At 44.6% G+C, this 17450-nt stretch overlaps 1 protein-coding gene across 14 annotated transcripts in view; it reads right to left on the reverse strand.

The window, feature by feature from the left end:
* LOC115177330 (plectin) overlaps positions 1–17450 on the reverse strand; it is a 191776-nt gene that overhangs the window by 88981 nt on the left and 85345 nt on the right. For 7 of the 14 annotated variants that reach the window (XM_029737999.1, XM_029738002.1, XM_029737998.1 and 4 more), the window contains exon 1: positions 5077–8167. The exons of 4 other annotated variants lie outside the window; for them this stretch is intronic. In XM_029737999.1, the coding sequence (XP_029593859.1) occupies positions 5077–7816 (2740 nt within the window). In that variant the 5' untranslated portion in view covers positions 7817–8167. Of the gene's footprint in view, positions 1–5076; positions 8172–17450 lie in introns of those variants that run through there. 3 more of the 14 variants (XM_029738004.1, XM_029738003.1, XM_029738018.1) reach the window with 2 other exon arrangements.

Consider the following 17450-nt stretch of genomic DNA (forward strand, 5'->3'; position numbering starts at 1 on the left):
GTCAATACATGCTAGACTCACCTTTGGCAGTGATTACAGCTGTGAGTCTTTCTGGGTAAGTCTCTAAGAGCCTTGCACACCTGGATCGTACAATATTTACACATTATTATTTAAAAAAAATCTTCAAGCTCTGTTAAGTTGGTTGTTGATCATTGCTAGACAGCCATTTTCAAGTCTTGCCATAGATTTTCAAGCCGATTTAAGTCATAACTGTGACTACGCCACTCAGGAACATTCAATGTTGTCTTGGTAAGCAACTCCAGTGTAGATTTGGCCTTACATTTTAGGTTATTGTCCTGATGAAAGGTGAATTTGTCTCCCAGTATCTGTTGGAAAGCAGACTGAACCAGGTTTTCCTCTAGGATTTTGCCTGTGCTTAGCTCTATTTCATTTGGTTTTTATCCTAAAAACTCCATATTCCTTGCCGATGACAAGCATAACCATAACATGATGCAGCCACCACCGTGCTTGAAAATATGTTTGTGTTGTGTTGGATTTGCCCCAAACATAATGCTTTGTATTCAGGACAAAAAGTTACATTATTTTACTTTAGTGCCTTATTGCAAACAGTATGCATGTTTTGCAATATTTTTTTTTCTGTACAGGCTTCCTTCTGTAAATTAGGTTTGTATTATGGAGTAACTACAATGTTGTTGATCCATTCTCAGTTTCCTATCACAGCCATTAAACTCTAACTGTTTTAAAGTCACCATTGTCCTCATGACAAAATCCCTGAGTGGTTTCCTTCCTCTCCGACAACTGAGTTAAGAAGGATGCCTGTATCTTTGTAGTGACTGGGTGTATTGATACGCCATCCAAAGTGTAATTAATAACTTCACCATGCTCAAAAGGGATTATTCAATGTCTGCAACATTTTTTTTTCCCCCATCAACCAATAGGTGCCCTTCTTTGCGAGACATTAGAAAACCTCTCTGGTCTTTGTGGTTGAATCTGTGTTTGAAATCCACTGCTCGACTGAGGGACCTTACAGATAATTGTATGTGTGGGGTACAAAGACGAGGTAGTCCTTAAAAAATCATGTTAAACATGCAACTTACAATGTGACTTGTTAAGCACATTTTTACTCCTAAACTTATTTAGGCTTGCCACAACAAAGGGATTGAATACTCATTGACTCAAGACATTCCAGGTTTTCATTTTGGATTCATTTGTAAACATTTCTAAAAACATAATTCCACTTTGACATTATGGGGTATTAGGTGTATGCCAGTGACAAAATGTTGAAAAAGTCAAGGGGTGTGAATACTTTCTGAAGGCACTGTAGCTTCTAATGTATGTTGTTGACCAAGGACCAAAATCCAATATGTACCATGTGAAATACCTAACATCAGCTCATCTTGGCCTAGTACTCATTATAGGAACATATGCTATTGATGTGTGTTCGTTCCATAGTTTATACTACAGTGAGTTAACTGTTATACGGAGGCAGTACATCTCCCAGTCACTCTGACAAGAGCAAGCCAGGCTGCACTCATTACATTGTATTACAAACTATAATTAACGCTGGTTGTTCCAGCAGACATTTTTCCTCCATGTGAGCCAGCTCTGCTCCAACTATAGCAACCACTCTGCCTGCCTACGCTGGAAGACAATACCCAGCAGGCTTCTGTGAGAGAACTATGTTACACAACCTTTATACACTGCAGCGATACATTATACTATGATCTACATTGTTTCATTGTTTGATACAAGTTCCTACAATTGGATCAGACCCGTGTGACGCAAATCCCAATTCTGCGCAAGCAGACAAAGTACGATCTCTCATTTCATTTCGTTATTTCAGAAATATGGAGCAACACGTGCTTTCCTCATTAGCCGACCTGTAAACACACAGGTGCCATCCCAGCCCAGGAGACATGCCTTGTGGTGTCAGCGGAAAGACATAGGAGCAGCTGAGCTACCCAACCTGGTTTTGAGCACAACAGCAAAGCCCAGATGTACAGCCTTACACTGTACTCGACACGCTCATCGCGGCGATGTCGCACCGCAGGCTACTGATAGCGTGACGGCTAACAGTGCTCGACCCCCATGTTTTTTTCACTCACGGAAGGTTAGGCTCACACACACTCACATACGCCACACCACAATCGTGAGCCATTAGAATGAGAAGGGACAGGAGGAGAATCCTGAGAGTTGCTGGTCGTGTCACATATTACATGTGGGAATGCCGTGAACTGAGTAGAGAGAAGCCTAGGAAAACAACATGGCCTGTCAGAAATATGAGTTGGGGTTGGGTGCCCCACGTGTGCGCATATTTTTGCATGGCGCCAGCAGGCAACCCCACTTATCATAAACACTGTAGCTTTTGTTTGAACATGGGAGTGCTATTCATTCATCACACACGATTGCAAAATGTCACAGACACAGAGGAAATGATTTCCTGGGATTTCCCAGATCAAGAGTCACTGTTGGCTTGGCCTGATGTATAAAAAGCTTTAAAGCGACAAGATACGAACATGTCAATGCCAGATCTAAAGATCCCCGTTTTGATTTCTACACATGAACATATGCTATTGATCTGTGTGCTTGTTCCATAGTTTACATTACAGTGAGTTAACTGTTTTAATGGAGGCAGTAGATCTCCCAGTCACTCTGAGCCAGCTCCCGAGTGGCGCAGCGGTCTAAGGCACTGCATCTCAGTGCTAGAGGCTTCACTACAGACCCCGGTTCGATTCCAGGCTGTATCATAACTGGCCGTGATTGGGAGTCCCATAGGGCGGTGCAACAATTGGCCCGGTGTCGCCCGGGTTAGGCCGTCATTGTGAATAAGAGTTTGTTCTTAACTGACTTGCCTTTTTAAATAAAAATAGCCACATTGACAGAAGTCTAAGAAAGGGTTGAATGAGTCCTGAGACTCTCAGACAGTGTTACAGTATAAAAGTAGGCGTAGTGTATCTGAGGGTATTACTAAATCCGACAGCTATATAATTAGATTGCATACCATGAATACTAGATGCTCTAGGATCTTCAGACATGAAGAGACACCCTCATACCAATGTGGTGTCTGCTAAACATCTCCATTTGAAGTCATTACCAATCACTGCCAGATGTATTCCTTCACATAGATACTGTTTCTAACGTAGCTTACGGTATGATTGACAAACTACATGATTGGTCACATGACATGCATTCCAAAATGAATAAAAAAATAGCCCAGAGAAAGACACAACGCTTTTACAGTTGTTATCTCTGGGGTAATGAGTGCATACACATGGCTATTATGGATCATCCACTGTAGGTGGCAGCAGTGAGTTAGCAAACATCGGTATTATCTGCGGTTAGGATGGCACTCTGAAGCATGATGGGCTTCCCTGCCAGATCAGTTATACAGACTTTTTTATCCCATGGTATTCACATAAAGACCAAGGAACCGTATTTCTTTACATTTCACACTGATGCCAAAACAAAAAGAAATGTAATGCCCTAACATACAGTATAACAATATGCCGCTGGACATGTTGAAGAAGTTTGTTATTATTATTCCAAATGTGTTATTTGATCCATATCTCAAACGCTCTAAACGCTGTTGACTAGGTGATCTGTTCACACACACTAACTTTAAAATTGCTGAAAGTGGAGTCATCCACCTGATGACGAACACAGCTTGACCGCTGCCTGTCATGTGAGCAACGCTGCTAATTCACTCCAGACCTGCAGAAGCAGTGTGACGTGCGGAACTGAGAAATCACACCCAGAGTAGTACAGCTATGGTATGAGCAAACTATTCCAATTTCCTGTCTGTTCTGTCGCTCACGCAACAGTACAGACAACGCCCATGTGTACTGCTCTCTCGCCACTCTGCGCGAGGGTTATAATTCTGCAGTATATACACATTAACACCCACGTAATACATCTCAAAACCCACAATCCATACATCTCAAAACCAAATTGTCACCAACGTGCATCGAGCTTTAATAACAACAAACAACAGCAGAGAAACAGAGATTTATACTTTTAGTTCCGTCAAAGCCAACAACATGGGATGGCATTGGCAACATTTATACGCACGTTCCAGCCCTTTCCGTGAGGCAATCTGGGGTGGAGAGCAGGGAGCTGCCAGCAGGTATAATAACATACTGTTCCCAAGCCCCCTATTGCTAGCCTGTTGATCGATAACGCACACAAAGGCATATACTATTATCACACCCGAGAGGGGAAACCAGGAACTGGAGACCACCGTTCAAAAATCACAGTGCCAAGAACACAACCTTCCTGACTAAAAAAAAAAAAAACACAGAGAGAGCGAGAGAGAGATTCTCAAAAGCACCACACCCCCTTCTCTCATTCATTCTCTTCTTCACTTTATAACGCAGGTCATCTCCACAGAGAAAAGACAGGAGGGGAGTAAGATAGGCGTTGCACATAGCCACACCGCAGGAATTACCGCAGGTCTGAATCATTTCTGGCAGGGAGACAGTGAGCGTGCATCGCTTAAGTCCGCATTGCTTAAGTCTAAACTCAAAGTCAGGTGGCACTGCTGTTTGTACAACAATATGCTGCTACGCATGAACATCTATCACATTTTTGACTTCATAGTATGTATAGGATTGAGTTATCTTCCCTGCCAGTGAAACAGATAGGATATGAATAGACATTAGGGTATGAACTACTATAGAGGCATGCTGATCTATGAGTAGATGCCTAAATCACAGCTTCATCGTAGTTGGTTTGTACTCATTCATCATCTCACTGAAACTATTCCTAAAGAGCAACCGGCTCTATAACAGAATAGAAATCAAACACTGAAACTAAGGCCTGGGACTATAATTCAGATTTTTGCTGACCAAACTAATACCATCATTTGAACTTCAAAGGATATACTCTGAAAGGAAAGATGCATAAACCAACAAGTACAATAACCTGAACACTGTTTATACCACTATGCAACTAGAACATAATAGCACATGGTAAAAGACATGGTAGTGCCATCACCACAACGCCCACCTAGGATTTCCCACAGTACATACAAGAGAGGAAACCTCAGCAACAGTGACATCACACAATAAACACACAGGACAGGAAGTAAATAGGGGGAAACAAGAAATTGTCTCAAACCTTCTATGAAGTTGGGGAAGGTCTTTTCCTCGGGTACGTCCAGAGAGTGGTCCCAGTCATCGTCGGAGATGGTGCTCTGGGCGGACTCGACCACCGCTCCCCCGGCCAGGAGAGCCCGTTCGATGGCCAGTGCGTGCAGGACATCAAAGTCCAGTTCTTGCCCTGTTATCTCAGGTACAACAGAAGGAGGAACCTCTCCTCCAGCCACTGCCTGTGGGCTATTTATGTGCTGCACCTCAATCACCTCCTCCACCACTACTATCTTCTTCCTCATGTTGGCCTCGTCTACAGGCTGGTCACAGGTGTCCTCCAGGTGAGGCTGTGCTGGCAGAGGGGTGGTGGCTGCAGTGGTAGCAGTGGTCTGTGGGGGTTTGTTGTCCTTCTCCAAGGCCTTGGGAGGAACAGATAGACAGTTCTCCTTCTTCTCCTCTGTGCTCTGTGCTGCTGCTAGAGCGGCTGAGTGTTGTGCAACAACTCTAGGAAGCTCCCCCTGCTCAGTGTGGAGGCTGGCCCGTGCCTCGGCTCTGGCTGACGCTGTCTCTTCGGCTGCAACGGGTGCTTCCCTCGCAGAGGAGGTTTTTGGTTTCGGGTCCTCCCGTTTGATTTTTTCAGCAGAGGGCTGGGCAGGCTCCGCCTCTCCTTTGTCTAAAGCAGGGGACACAGCCTGCACAGCTGCTGCCACGCTGGTTTCCTCAGACCACATTCTTTCCGGAGGCATCTTTGGAGAGCAGTCCATTACTTTTGCCCCGGGGGTGTTTGGGAGGTCAACCTTAACGGTGGTCCTGGTCAGCGACACCTCTATTGCTGATAATGTTTCAGCTGCAGGTGGGGATAATGGTTTTGTGGTTGTGGTCTCACGGTCTGGGGAAGAAACCTGCTTTTTCTTTTTAGCTTTTTTTGCCTTTGATGAATCAACCACAGCTGTTTCTATAGGGGCTTTAGCCTCCGGCACTATGGCAGGTTGTGGTGGTTGCAGTGGCAGTGTAAAGGTCATCTCCACAGGTTTGAGGGTTTCCTGTGTCATCGCCATTTTTATGGTCTTCGGCACTGTCACCATTTCCACTTTAGTGACACTCATCTCTGACCTGTGGGATATTTTTCCAGATGAGCCTGAGGTCAGTTTATTGGTTGTCTCAACCTTCTCCTGCACTTGGACAGTGATTGGAGGCTCAGCTGGAGGGGCTGCAACGGGATGGAGTGCATCTTGTAATACTACAGATTTCGTGTTGCTCTGTTCCACTGCTGGTTTGGAGGTCTGACGATCAGCCTCATTTGATTTTTGAACCTCAGCCTTAGTTTCTCTTCGAACGTCAGCCTTAGTTTCTCTTCGAACCTCAGCCTTGGTTTCTTTTGTGGATTCTGATTCCTTGGGCTTTATTGATGATGTAATAGCTGGTGGGGGTTTGGCAGCCTCCTGTGTCTCTTCGTCTGGGGTCTTCAGTCCTTTGTCTGAGGACACCTTTGTGACAGGTGGTTCAGCAATCACAGCCTTCGCTGTTGCTTTTTTCTTCTTTGATTTGGAGCCATCTTCAATCATCACTTTCTTAGTTTCGATAACCTTTTCAGTGACAACACCGTCATTGCCATTGACCACTGGTAAGTGAGCAGTGATGTCAACTTTGAATGATTTGGTGGGTTCGGCTGAGAGTTTCGGGGTCTCTTGGGAGACAGTAATTTCTGATGCTTTCTTGGGTTCCGGAATTACCTTCACTTCTGTTTTTTTCTCCTCCTTAACCTCTTTAGTAGGGGGCAGGGGTGCTGAGATGGCTGGCTTACTGAGGACAGGTTCAGCAGAGACTTTGGGGGTCTCCTCCGGGACAGTCACTGCTGCAGCTTTCTTGGGCTTCTCTTTACCTGCTTTATTGAAAGAGGATTCAGCTGAGACCTTCACTGCTGCAGCCCCAGCTACTGCAGCACTAGTTACTGCAGTAACAGCTAATGGGAGGGCTGTTTTGGAGGAGACTGACTTGATGCTGACCTGTGATTCCTGAACCGGAACCACCTGGGGCCTTTCTGCATGGACCTTAGTGATGATCTTCTCCTGGGAGGACAGCACTGCTTTTCTGCTACTAGCCTCAGTGGTCTGAGAGAAGGTAACCGTGGATGCCCTCTTCCCCTGGCTTTCCTCCATCATTGAAGCCTCAGTGTGGAAGCCCCGTGCCTTCCTCAGGGGAGGCTGGGCCTGGGCCTCAGATTCCCATGGTGCTCTTGATCTGACCGGCTCGGTGGCCATGGGGCGACCTCTGAACCTTGGCGTTCGGTCAGAGGGGCCTTCCTCCTCGGCTGCGTCCAGCCTCCTGTGTCGGTAGACCTGGCGCTCAGCCATCGCCTCCTGACTCTCTTCCCTGCCAGGTTTGGGGACGTAAGATGTGGGGCCGTCCACTGACTGGACCCCACGCGATGCCCTTTGGGCAACGGCCAAGGTGGCCGTTGGACGGCGAACCCTTTGCAGGGAAGAGGGGACGATCTCAGCAGGCAGACGGAGGAAGTCGCGCAGGTAAACAATGCCCTCGTTGGTCAGGTACCAATAGAAGTGCCTCCAGGCGAACGTCTCCCTCAAGTAGCCCCTGGACTTGAGGGAGCCCATGGCGCGGATCACCTGCAGGTTTCCCACGCTGGGGATCTCTGGGTGCTTGGTCTGGGGCCGCTTGTCCTTCTTGGCCACCATGACGCCATCGCGAAACAGGAGCTCGTAGATGGCCCTCAAGTCCACCAAGGGCATCACCATTCCGGCCACCATTGTTGCTCTGTGTGTGTGTGTGTGTGTGTGTGTATGTGTGTGTGGGTTTGTCCCTTCAAAGTATGACTAACAGCAAAGCTGGAGCCACTCCGCCAAGGAAGAATGAATTACAGGATGACCTCACTTCTCAGTCTGTGAAAGGGTCCAGTGGCTAAAACCGTCTGCCAAGTGCTTTTCAATCCAATCACAAAAAGTATGAATAAATCCTCTTATTCGCTCTTATTGCTTCTTCACTCTCTTCTTGTTGCCTTTGAACGGGTGAGGAAACAGAGAAAACTTTGTGAAAACTCCAGAAACTAAGTCAAAAGAGTACTGTTCCACCCTTTAGACAGACTTGCTTGGAAGTGAACAGACTCCGGTCTGACGCATGCAGCAGCAGCAGTGTCAGAAGGAGAGAGAAAGAGAGAGAGAGGCACACTGCTCCAAACGGCTCCTCCTACCTTCTCTCTACAGTTGAGGAAAAGTTGGCATGGGTAAAAAAAAAAAAAAAACTTCAGAGTAAACAAACTTAAACAACGGCAGAAGGCGGAAAATGACTTGACGAGGGGGTGAATAAGTGTGTGCGATCGAGATTAGATTAGGATAAGCGAGTGAAAGAAAGAAAAGTAAAATGAATGGAAGCTACTAACAGACCTCTGTAGTACTTGAGCACATGCAGGGCTGTTGCTAAAAGAAGACGCCCACCCACACACGCGTGCTCACATTCACACACTGTGGGTTGGACCAGGAGAGATTAGCTAGCGACAGTAAAGGGAGACAACCTTTTGGCATGTCATCCTACACTGCAGAGACACACTAGACATTGACTTACGGGAGGCTTGTTACCCTCAAACACCCTGGTTTACACATTTCAGATCCGGTATCACTGGCTGCTTGACTTTTGCCCTACACACAGAGGATCTGCCTGAAAACTGCATGTCTTCAGACCCCATTCCTAAGAGAGTAAACACACTTTCTTCTTGTATATAGTATGACACATATAGATCATGTGAGAGATAAGAGAGAGATAGGCTATAGCCACAGCTAAGGTAACATGGACATAGGCTTTGATGTGACCGACTAAAATTAGAATACTGTAACTTGATAGTTAGACAAGTCAGGGTGGAAAGCACAAATAGCCCTATGGACTGAACTTACTTCACTAATCCATCTTGTTTAAGCCAAAGAGGTAAAGCCAGATCGCACGCATATATCTAATCAAACAATTGATTTAATTCAACTCTATTCATGTCAGTGTTTTGTTAGCGCACCAGGTGAAGAGGAAATAAAAGAATCTCACCAACTTCTCCCAATGTAACCCATTAAAGTGATGCAACAGGCTGTAAGAACCACTATTCCCACTGTCCAAACGGCTCACATGGAGGCTTCATGCCCTGATATAGCCAGTGAACGTGTATTGCCTGACTCGACTATATAAAGAGCCTATACATTATAGCTAACCTTTCACAGCACCCAGGAACATGAGATCAGATTACCCTCCCCGAGATTCTCTCTCTCTCTCTCTCTCTCTCTCTCTCTCTCTCTCTCTCTCTCTCTCTCTCTCTCTCTCTCTCTCTCTCTCTCTCATTCATTCATTCATTCATTCATGTGTGTAAGAGAGGAAAACTAGAAAGTGCCCTTAAGGGAAGAGAGAACATTTCATTAGTCTAAATTATATTCCGTTCACACACTTATCAGGTACAACAAACACGTGGGTCTGAAACTCACGGATAGATAGTATGTGAGTAACGCCTGTGGCGACAACACAAAAAAATGCCATGAGGAAACGCATAGGCTACTATTTCCAACCACAAAAAAGGTTTTCTTTTTCATCGCCATGGCGACAGGCATACAAGACAGTGTTCCAGTTCAGAGCAAGTCAAATAAAGCTCACCAGCTTGTAGTCCTAAAACCCGGAAATGAGTAAACTCTGGTTCGTTCAGCCATTCCTATGGGGAAAAATAGGGTTTTGGGATGAACACTCAGTTTTGTTCTATGAGATAATATCAGTCAGTTAACCTGCCCTTTATGAATTATGAAGCCTTTATGTGCTTTGTGCAGTTTAGGATTACATAAATGCTTCAAAATTCCTCTTTCAGGATATAGAGAGAAATAACATATGTTATTCAGGGCATCTTGACTCCACTGTCACTTCACAGACAGCTGTCTGCAACAGTTAGCATTGCGCTCTCAGCCAAACTATACAATAGGCACAAGTCAGCGTTCCATCACCAATCAAGTCATCCTAAATAATCACCTGATGTAATTGCGCTCTTTAGGTCTACATTTTAGAATACAGACAGCTCGTTAAATTTAACTGCATGCAATTAGATCTAAGGCGTTCATTTAAAAAAGTGCATACTGCCACAATAATAGCCTAGTTCATGAACACCGAAGACTTGTTTTTATGCATTATATAGCGACAAATGTAAATCTTTCTAACAGAGGAATTATAAAAAGCATATGCATGACCAGGGTAGCAATTGACAGGAAAGACTTTCTAAATGATGGGGAAATTGTCAGACCAAAAGGTGAGGACACAACTGTTCACCTGACACAAGACTGAATCCAAACATTACAATGTTGATTTTATGTGCATTTTACTTTGACCGTACTTTTCACAGCATTTGTCAATAACAACATCTGAAAATACTCTGGATACATTCAACATAATATGAATATTCACTGTAATTTTGGAGTAGGGGCAAGATAAGAAAAAAAAACAATTACGGGTTTGAGTGAGAGGACTAACTGGTGTCTCCAAGTGACCACAAACCTGTCCAAACTTGAAAGTAGTTTCAATGCACTTTTATGACTCACGAAAAGAGCTTTCAACAGCACGGTGCTTTGTTTTTATTTTATTTTTAGCTCTCCTAGCTTTGCCACTGAGGAACTGAAGCAAGCACACTTGATGTTTTGTTTGGAACACAGGCCTGTGTCCCCACCATCACACAATTACTGTTGTTTTTTACATAATCGGCAGGCTAGCCTAGTGGTTAGAGTGTTGGGCTAGTAACTGAAAGTTTACAAGTTCGAATCCCTGAGCTGACATGGTACAAATCTGTTGTTCTGCCCCTGAACAAGGCAGTTAACCAACTGTTCCTAGGCTGTCATTATAAATAAGAATTTGTTCTTAACTGACTTGCCTCGTTAAATGAAGGTAAAATCCAAAAACGTTCCATTATAAATCACAATCTGGGTCAGGTGGGTAACATTTGAATGCTTATTCTATTGCCAACATGATAGCTAAATGATAAAACACCATAACTCAAGACTAGCAACTCTTTCACAAGAAGGGTCAGTGGCCACATTTAATAGCATAAAAGCACAAGGAATGCTGAAGGTAATGTACTGCAAACACATTCCTTGCAACTACGAAAGAAATGGAATGGATTATCATTGGCATGCTACAGTCTGCCTAATCAGAGAAAGGAAGGTTGTGCAGTTGTGCGTTTGTACTCCTACATGATTCATATTAAGTTGCAATATGCAGAAATCGCTCCCCCATTTCCTGGTTGCTGAAATGCAAATAGTTCACCTAATTTCAGTTTGTGACAAAACGACTGTTGAGAATCATTGTACCATCTAAACCACTGTGAAATATATTTTCAATAAGCAAAAAGATTGGATTTTCAGCTGTTTGAAGCTGGTGTACAAAACTGAAAGTAAAAGAAGAAAAAAACTAAACTTAAGCAAGGGAAGCATAGAAACAGCGCACATAGAACAGATCTCCCGCTGCTTAGACTTGCTTTCAATGACAGTGACAGCTCTGTAACTCACTATCAATCACTATTTTATTTTTTGCTTTCAAAGGAAATGTATCCAATTAATCATCCATTTCAAAAGGATCATGATCTATCAGGTTATAATGAACAGAGATGACCCTATTACTTCCTTAAGAAAATGTGCTCCTTGTTAAAAACTATAAACTGGCAATAGGCACCTTAATACCATCCCCCAATTTCACTGTGCCATGCCATGTCCCCTAGCTGTGCCCCTCTGCCCATGCCAGCACTCCTCATTAGGGATAATTTGCATCCACATGCCCTGTGCCCTCCTCTTAGAACTGCCCATCAGTGGGATTTCATGCACTGTTTGTGCACAAAGTGCTAACTGAACAACCCACTGTCTCACAATGACCTATGAACTGGTTAAATGCCTAGACCCACATACAGTGGGGGGGAAAAGTATTTGATCCCCTGCTGATTTTGTATGTTTGCCCACTTACAAAGAAATTATCAGTCTATAATTTGAATAGTAGGTTTATTTGAACAGTGAGAGACAGAATAACAAAAAAATCCAGAAAAGCGCACGTCAAAAATGTTATAAAATGATTTGCATTTTAATGAGGGAAATATGTATTTGACCCCTCTGCAAAACATGACTTAGTACTTGGTGGCAAAACCCTTGTTGGCAATCACAGAGGTCAGACGTTTCTTGTAGTTGGCCACCAGGTTTGCACACATCTCAGGAGGGATTTTGTCCCACTCCTCTTTGCAGATCTTCTCAAAGTCATTAAGGTTTCGAGGCTGACGTTTGGCAACTCGAACATTCAGCTCCCTCCCCAGATTTTCTATGGGATTAAGGTCTGGAGACTGGCTAGGCCACTCCAGGACCTTAATGTGCTTCTTCTTGAGCCTCTCCTTTGTTGCCTTGGCCGTGTGTTTTGGGTCATTGTCATGCTGGAATACCCATCCACGACCCATTTTCAATGCCCTGGCTGAGGGAAGGAGGTTCTCACCCAAGATTTGACGGTACATGGCCCCGTCCATCGTCCCTTTGATGCGGGGAAGTTGTCCTGTCCCCTTAGCAGAAAAACACCCCCAAAGCATAATGTTTCCACCTCCATGTTTGACGGTGGAGATGGTGTTCTTGGGGTCATAGGCAGCATTCCTCCTCCTCCAAACACGGCGAGTTGAGTTGATGTCAAAGAGCTCCATTTTGGTCTCATCTAACCACAACACTTTCACCAGTTGTCCTCTGAGTCATTCAGATGTTCATTGGCAAACTTCAGACGGGCATGTATATGTATTCTTGAGCAGGGGTACCTTGCGGGCGCTGCAGGATTTCAGTCCTTCACGGCGTAGTGTGTTACCAATTGTTTTCTTGGTGACTATGGTCCCAGCTGCCTTGAGATCATTGACAAGTTCCTCCCGTGTAGTTCTGGGCTGATTCCTCACCGTTCTCATGATCATTGCAACTCCACGAGGTGAGATCTTGCATGGAGCCCCAGGCCGAGGGATATTGACAGTTCTTTTGTGTTCCTTCCATTTGCAAATAATCGCACCAAATGTTGTCACCTTCTCACCAAGCTGCTTGGCGATGGTCTTGTAGCCCATTCCTGCCTTGTGTAGGTCTACAATCTTGTCCCTGACATCCTTGGAGAGCTCTTTGGTCTTGGCCATGGTGGAGAGTTTGGAATCTGATTGATTGATTGCTTCTGTGGACAGGTGTCTTTTTTACAGGTAACAAGCTGCGGTTAGGAGCACTCCCTTTAAGAGTGTGCTCCTAATCTCAGCTCGTTACCTGTATAAAAGACACCTGGGAGCCAGAAATCTTTCTGATTGAGAGGGGGTCAAATACTTATTTCCCTCATTAAAATGCAAATCAATTTATTACATTTTTTACATGCGTTTTTCTGGATATTTTTTTGTTATTCTGTCTCTCACTGTTCAAATAAACCTACCATTAAAATTATAGACTGATCCTTTCTTTGTCAGTGGGCAAACGTACAAAATCAGCAGGGGATCAAATACTTTTTTCCCCCACTGTATAACCCCTTCCTCCAAACACTCTATAACACAGCTGATCATCGATTCAGTCTTTCAACAGGGCGTAATGGTTGCAATTGCTTTATGATTGCTGATACTGTATGTTTGCATTATCAGCCAAATGAACGGTCAGAAATAAAAGTCTAAGAGAGAGGGAAGAGTTTCCACTGTACTGAATAAGCTGTTCATTATCTCTGAACTGCTGAAGTTGGCAATGGGACAACGTCGGGCCAGGGAGTGGAAGTCAACATTGATAATAGATAGAGATGAAGAACGAGATAATCAGAAACGAGAGAGAGAGAGAGAGGCGAGATCGTAGGAGAGTCCACTCCAGCCAGATCCTGTTCCTGGTAAGTCTGCTTAGATGTGTCAGACAACCCACTCTGCCCAGAATAGACATGTCAGCACACACACCAGGGACTCTGACTGGGCTCCATGCCCACTGTAAAGGCTCTGTGCTCTGGGGCTCAATGGTCCGTCAAAGACACGTGCCTACGGCCTGCCCACTCTGATATCAGACTCCAAGCCATTCCAGGGAAAAACAAAGGTCATCAGGATATGTCTTAGAGACCAGTTGTGTGTATCTGTTGCATTGAGAGTAATATGTCCGGGAATCAACTGAAGCTCAAATTCATGTGGCTAGTAGATGTAATTACAGCTGCTAATAAATGACTGAGACCCCCACAATCTGTCTCTGGGAGGAAGAATGTAAGAGAGAAAATAAAGAGAGCAAGTCAACAGGATGCTTCATCACTGACAACATCACAAGACTCAGCCATTGACTGCTGAGTTCACCAGCAAAACATTAAAGTTCTCTCCTGCGAATAATGGTACAAACCACATCCAGGTAGTAAGTTCCCAACAGTACTGCAGGTAGTCTAACTGACCTATGATAGGTCTGTAGATGACTAAAAAGACCACAGATCATTACGAGCCCACATGCTCTGAATTAGAGCTAGGACTTTTGGGGACTTGCGGGGACTTGCTTCCATTCAGCCACAATTTCATTAGTGAGGTCAGGCACTGATGTTGGGCGATTAGGCCTGGCTCGCAGTCTGCGTTCCAATTCATCCTAAAGGTGTTCGATGGGGTAGAGGTCAGGGCTCTGTGCAGGCCAGTCAAATTCTTCCACACCAATCTCAACAAACCATTTCTGTATGGACCTCTCTTTGTGGGCCTTCCACAACTATTGCCACAAAGTTGGAAGCACAGAACCGTCTACAATGTCATTGTTTGCTGTAGCCTTAAGATTTCCCTAGCCAGAACCATGAAAAACAACCCCAGACCATTATTTCTCCTCCACCAAACTTTACAGTTGGCACTACGCATTGGGGCAGGTAGCGTTCTCCTGGCATCCACCAAACCCAGATTCGTCCGCCAGACTGCCAGATGGAAGCGTGATTCATCACTCCAGAGAATACGTTTACACTGCTCTAAAATCCAATGGTGGCGAACTTTACAGCACTGCAGCCAACGCTTGGCATTGTGCATGGTGATCTTAGGCTTGTGTGCGGCTGCTCGGCCATGGAAAGCCATTTCATGAAGCTCCCAAAGAACAATTCGTGATGACGTTGGTTCCAGAGGCAGTTTGGAACTCAGTAGTGTGTGTTGCAACCGAGGACAGACAATTTCTATGCACTTTAGCACTCGACTGTCTCATTCTGTGAGCTGGTGTGGCCTACCACCTCGTGGCTGAGCCTTTGTTGCCTCTAGACATTTCCACTTCACAATAACAGTTCGAGCCACGAATGCTGATTGGCTGACAGCCGTGATATATCACACCGTATACCACGGCTATGACAAAACATTTATTTTTACTGGTCTAATTACATTGGTAACCAGTTTATAATAGCAATAAGGCACCTCAGGGGTTTGTGGTATATGGCCAATATACCATGGCTAAGGGCTGCATCCAGGCACTCCGCCTTGCGTTGTGTGTAAGAACAGCCCTTAGCCGTGGCATATTCGCCATATACCACACCCGCTCGGGCCTTATTTCTTAAGTAACTCACTTACAGTATGCTTCCCTCCACTAGATCAGCCAATGCTGGGGAGGCTAGGGAGCTTTCTAATGTTGAAGAATGAACTGGAATGAATTACAGTGCATTCGGACAGTATTCAGACCCTTTGACTTTTCCACATTTTGTTACGTTACAGCCTTATTCTAATTTTTTTAATTTTTTTAAATCCCTCATCAATCTACACACAGTACCCCATAATGATTAAGCAAAAACTGGTTTTTAGACATTTTGCCAAATTTATTAAAAACAAAACACTGAAATATCACATTTACAGAAGCATTCAGACCCTTTACTCAGTACTTTGTTGAAGCACCTTTGGCAGCAATTAGCATCGAGTCTTCTTGGGTATGACGCTACAAGCTTGACACATGTATTTGGGAAGTTTCTCCCATTCTTCTCTGCAGATCCTCTCAAGCTCTGTCAGGTTGGATTGGGACCGTCGATGCACAGCTATTTTCAGGTCTCTCTTGAGATATGCGATCGGTTTCAAGTCGGGCCACTCACGGACATTCAGAGACTTGTCCCGAAGCCATTCCTGTGTTGTCTTGGCTGTGTGCTTTGGGTTTTTTGTCCATTTGGAAGGTGAACCTTCACCCCAGTCCGAGGTCCTGAGCGCTATGGAGTAGGTTTTCATCAAGGTTCTCTCTGTACTTTGCTCTGTTCAACTTTCCCTCGATCCTGACTAGTCTCATAGTTCCTGCCGCTGAAAAACATCCCCCCCCCCCCCCCCGGCATGATACTGCCACCAACATGCTTCACCGTAGGGATGGTGCCAGGTTTCCTCCAGACGTGACGCTTGACATCATCAGACCAGAAAATCTTGTTTCTCATGGTCTGAGAGTCCTTTAGGTGCCTTTTGGCAAACTCCAAGCGGGATTTCATCTGCCTTTTACTGAGGAGTGGCTTCCGTCTGACCACTCTACCATAAAGGCCTGATTGGTTGAGTGCTGCAGAGATGGGAGAACCTTCCAGAATGACCCATCTCCACAGAGGAACTCTGGAGCTCTGTCAGAGTGACCATCGGGTTCTTGGTCTCCTCAAGGCCCTTCTCCCCCGTGCGGCCAGTTCTAGGAAGAGTCTTGGTGGTTTCAAACTTCTTCAGTTTAAGAATGGAGGTCACTGTGTTCTTGGGAACCTTCAATGCTGCAGAAATTCTTTAGTACCCTTTCCCAGATCTGTGCCCTGGCACGTGATTTTTGCTCTGACATGCACTGTCAACTGTGGGACCTTATATAAACAGGTGTGTGCCTTTGCAAGGCATGTCCAATCAATTGAATCTGTCCAATCAAGTTGTAGAAACATTTCAAGGGTGATCAATGGAAACAGGATGCATCCGAGCTCAATTTAGAGTCTCATAACAAAGGGTCTGAATACTTATGTAAATAAGGTATTTCAAAAAAACTGTTGTTTTCGCTTTGTCATTGTGGGGTATTGTGTGTAGATATATATATTAAAAATATATATTTAACCTTTGTTTAACTAGGTAAGTCAGTTAAGAACACATTTTTATTTAAACACAGCCTTCCGGGGAACAGATTTTGCCCCTTGTTCAGGGGCAGAACGACAGATTTTTACTTTGTCAGCTTGGGGATTCGATCCAGCAACCTTTCGGTTACTGGCCCAACGCTCTAACCACTAGGCTACCTGCCGCCCCAGATGAGAAAAAACATTTATTTAATCCATTTTAAAATAGGGCTGTAATGTAACAAAATGTTGAAAAAGTAAAGGGGTCGGAATACTTTCCGAATGCACTGTATATCTGAGTGCTGACTTTTAAATGCAATTGAATACAGCAAGGGGTATGAGGGTAATGATGGGGAATCTTGTGTATTTTGTTTTGTGGTAGAAAGTGCTTCTGTGGTA

The sequence above is a fragment of the Salmo trutta genome, chromosome 37, assembly GCF_901001165.1.
Source record: "Salmo trutta chromosome 37, fSalTru1.1, whole genome shotgun sequence".
Taxonomy (NCBI): domain Eukaryota; kingdom Metazoa; phylum Chordata; class Actinopteri; order Salmoniformes; family Salmonidae; genus Salmo; species Salmo trutta.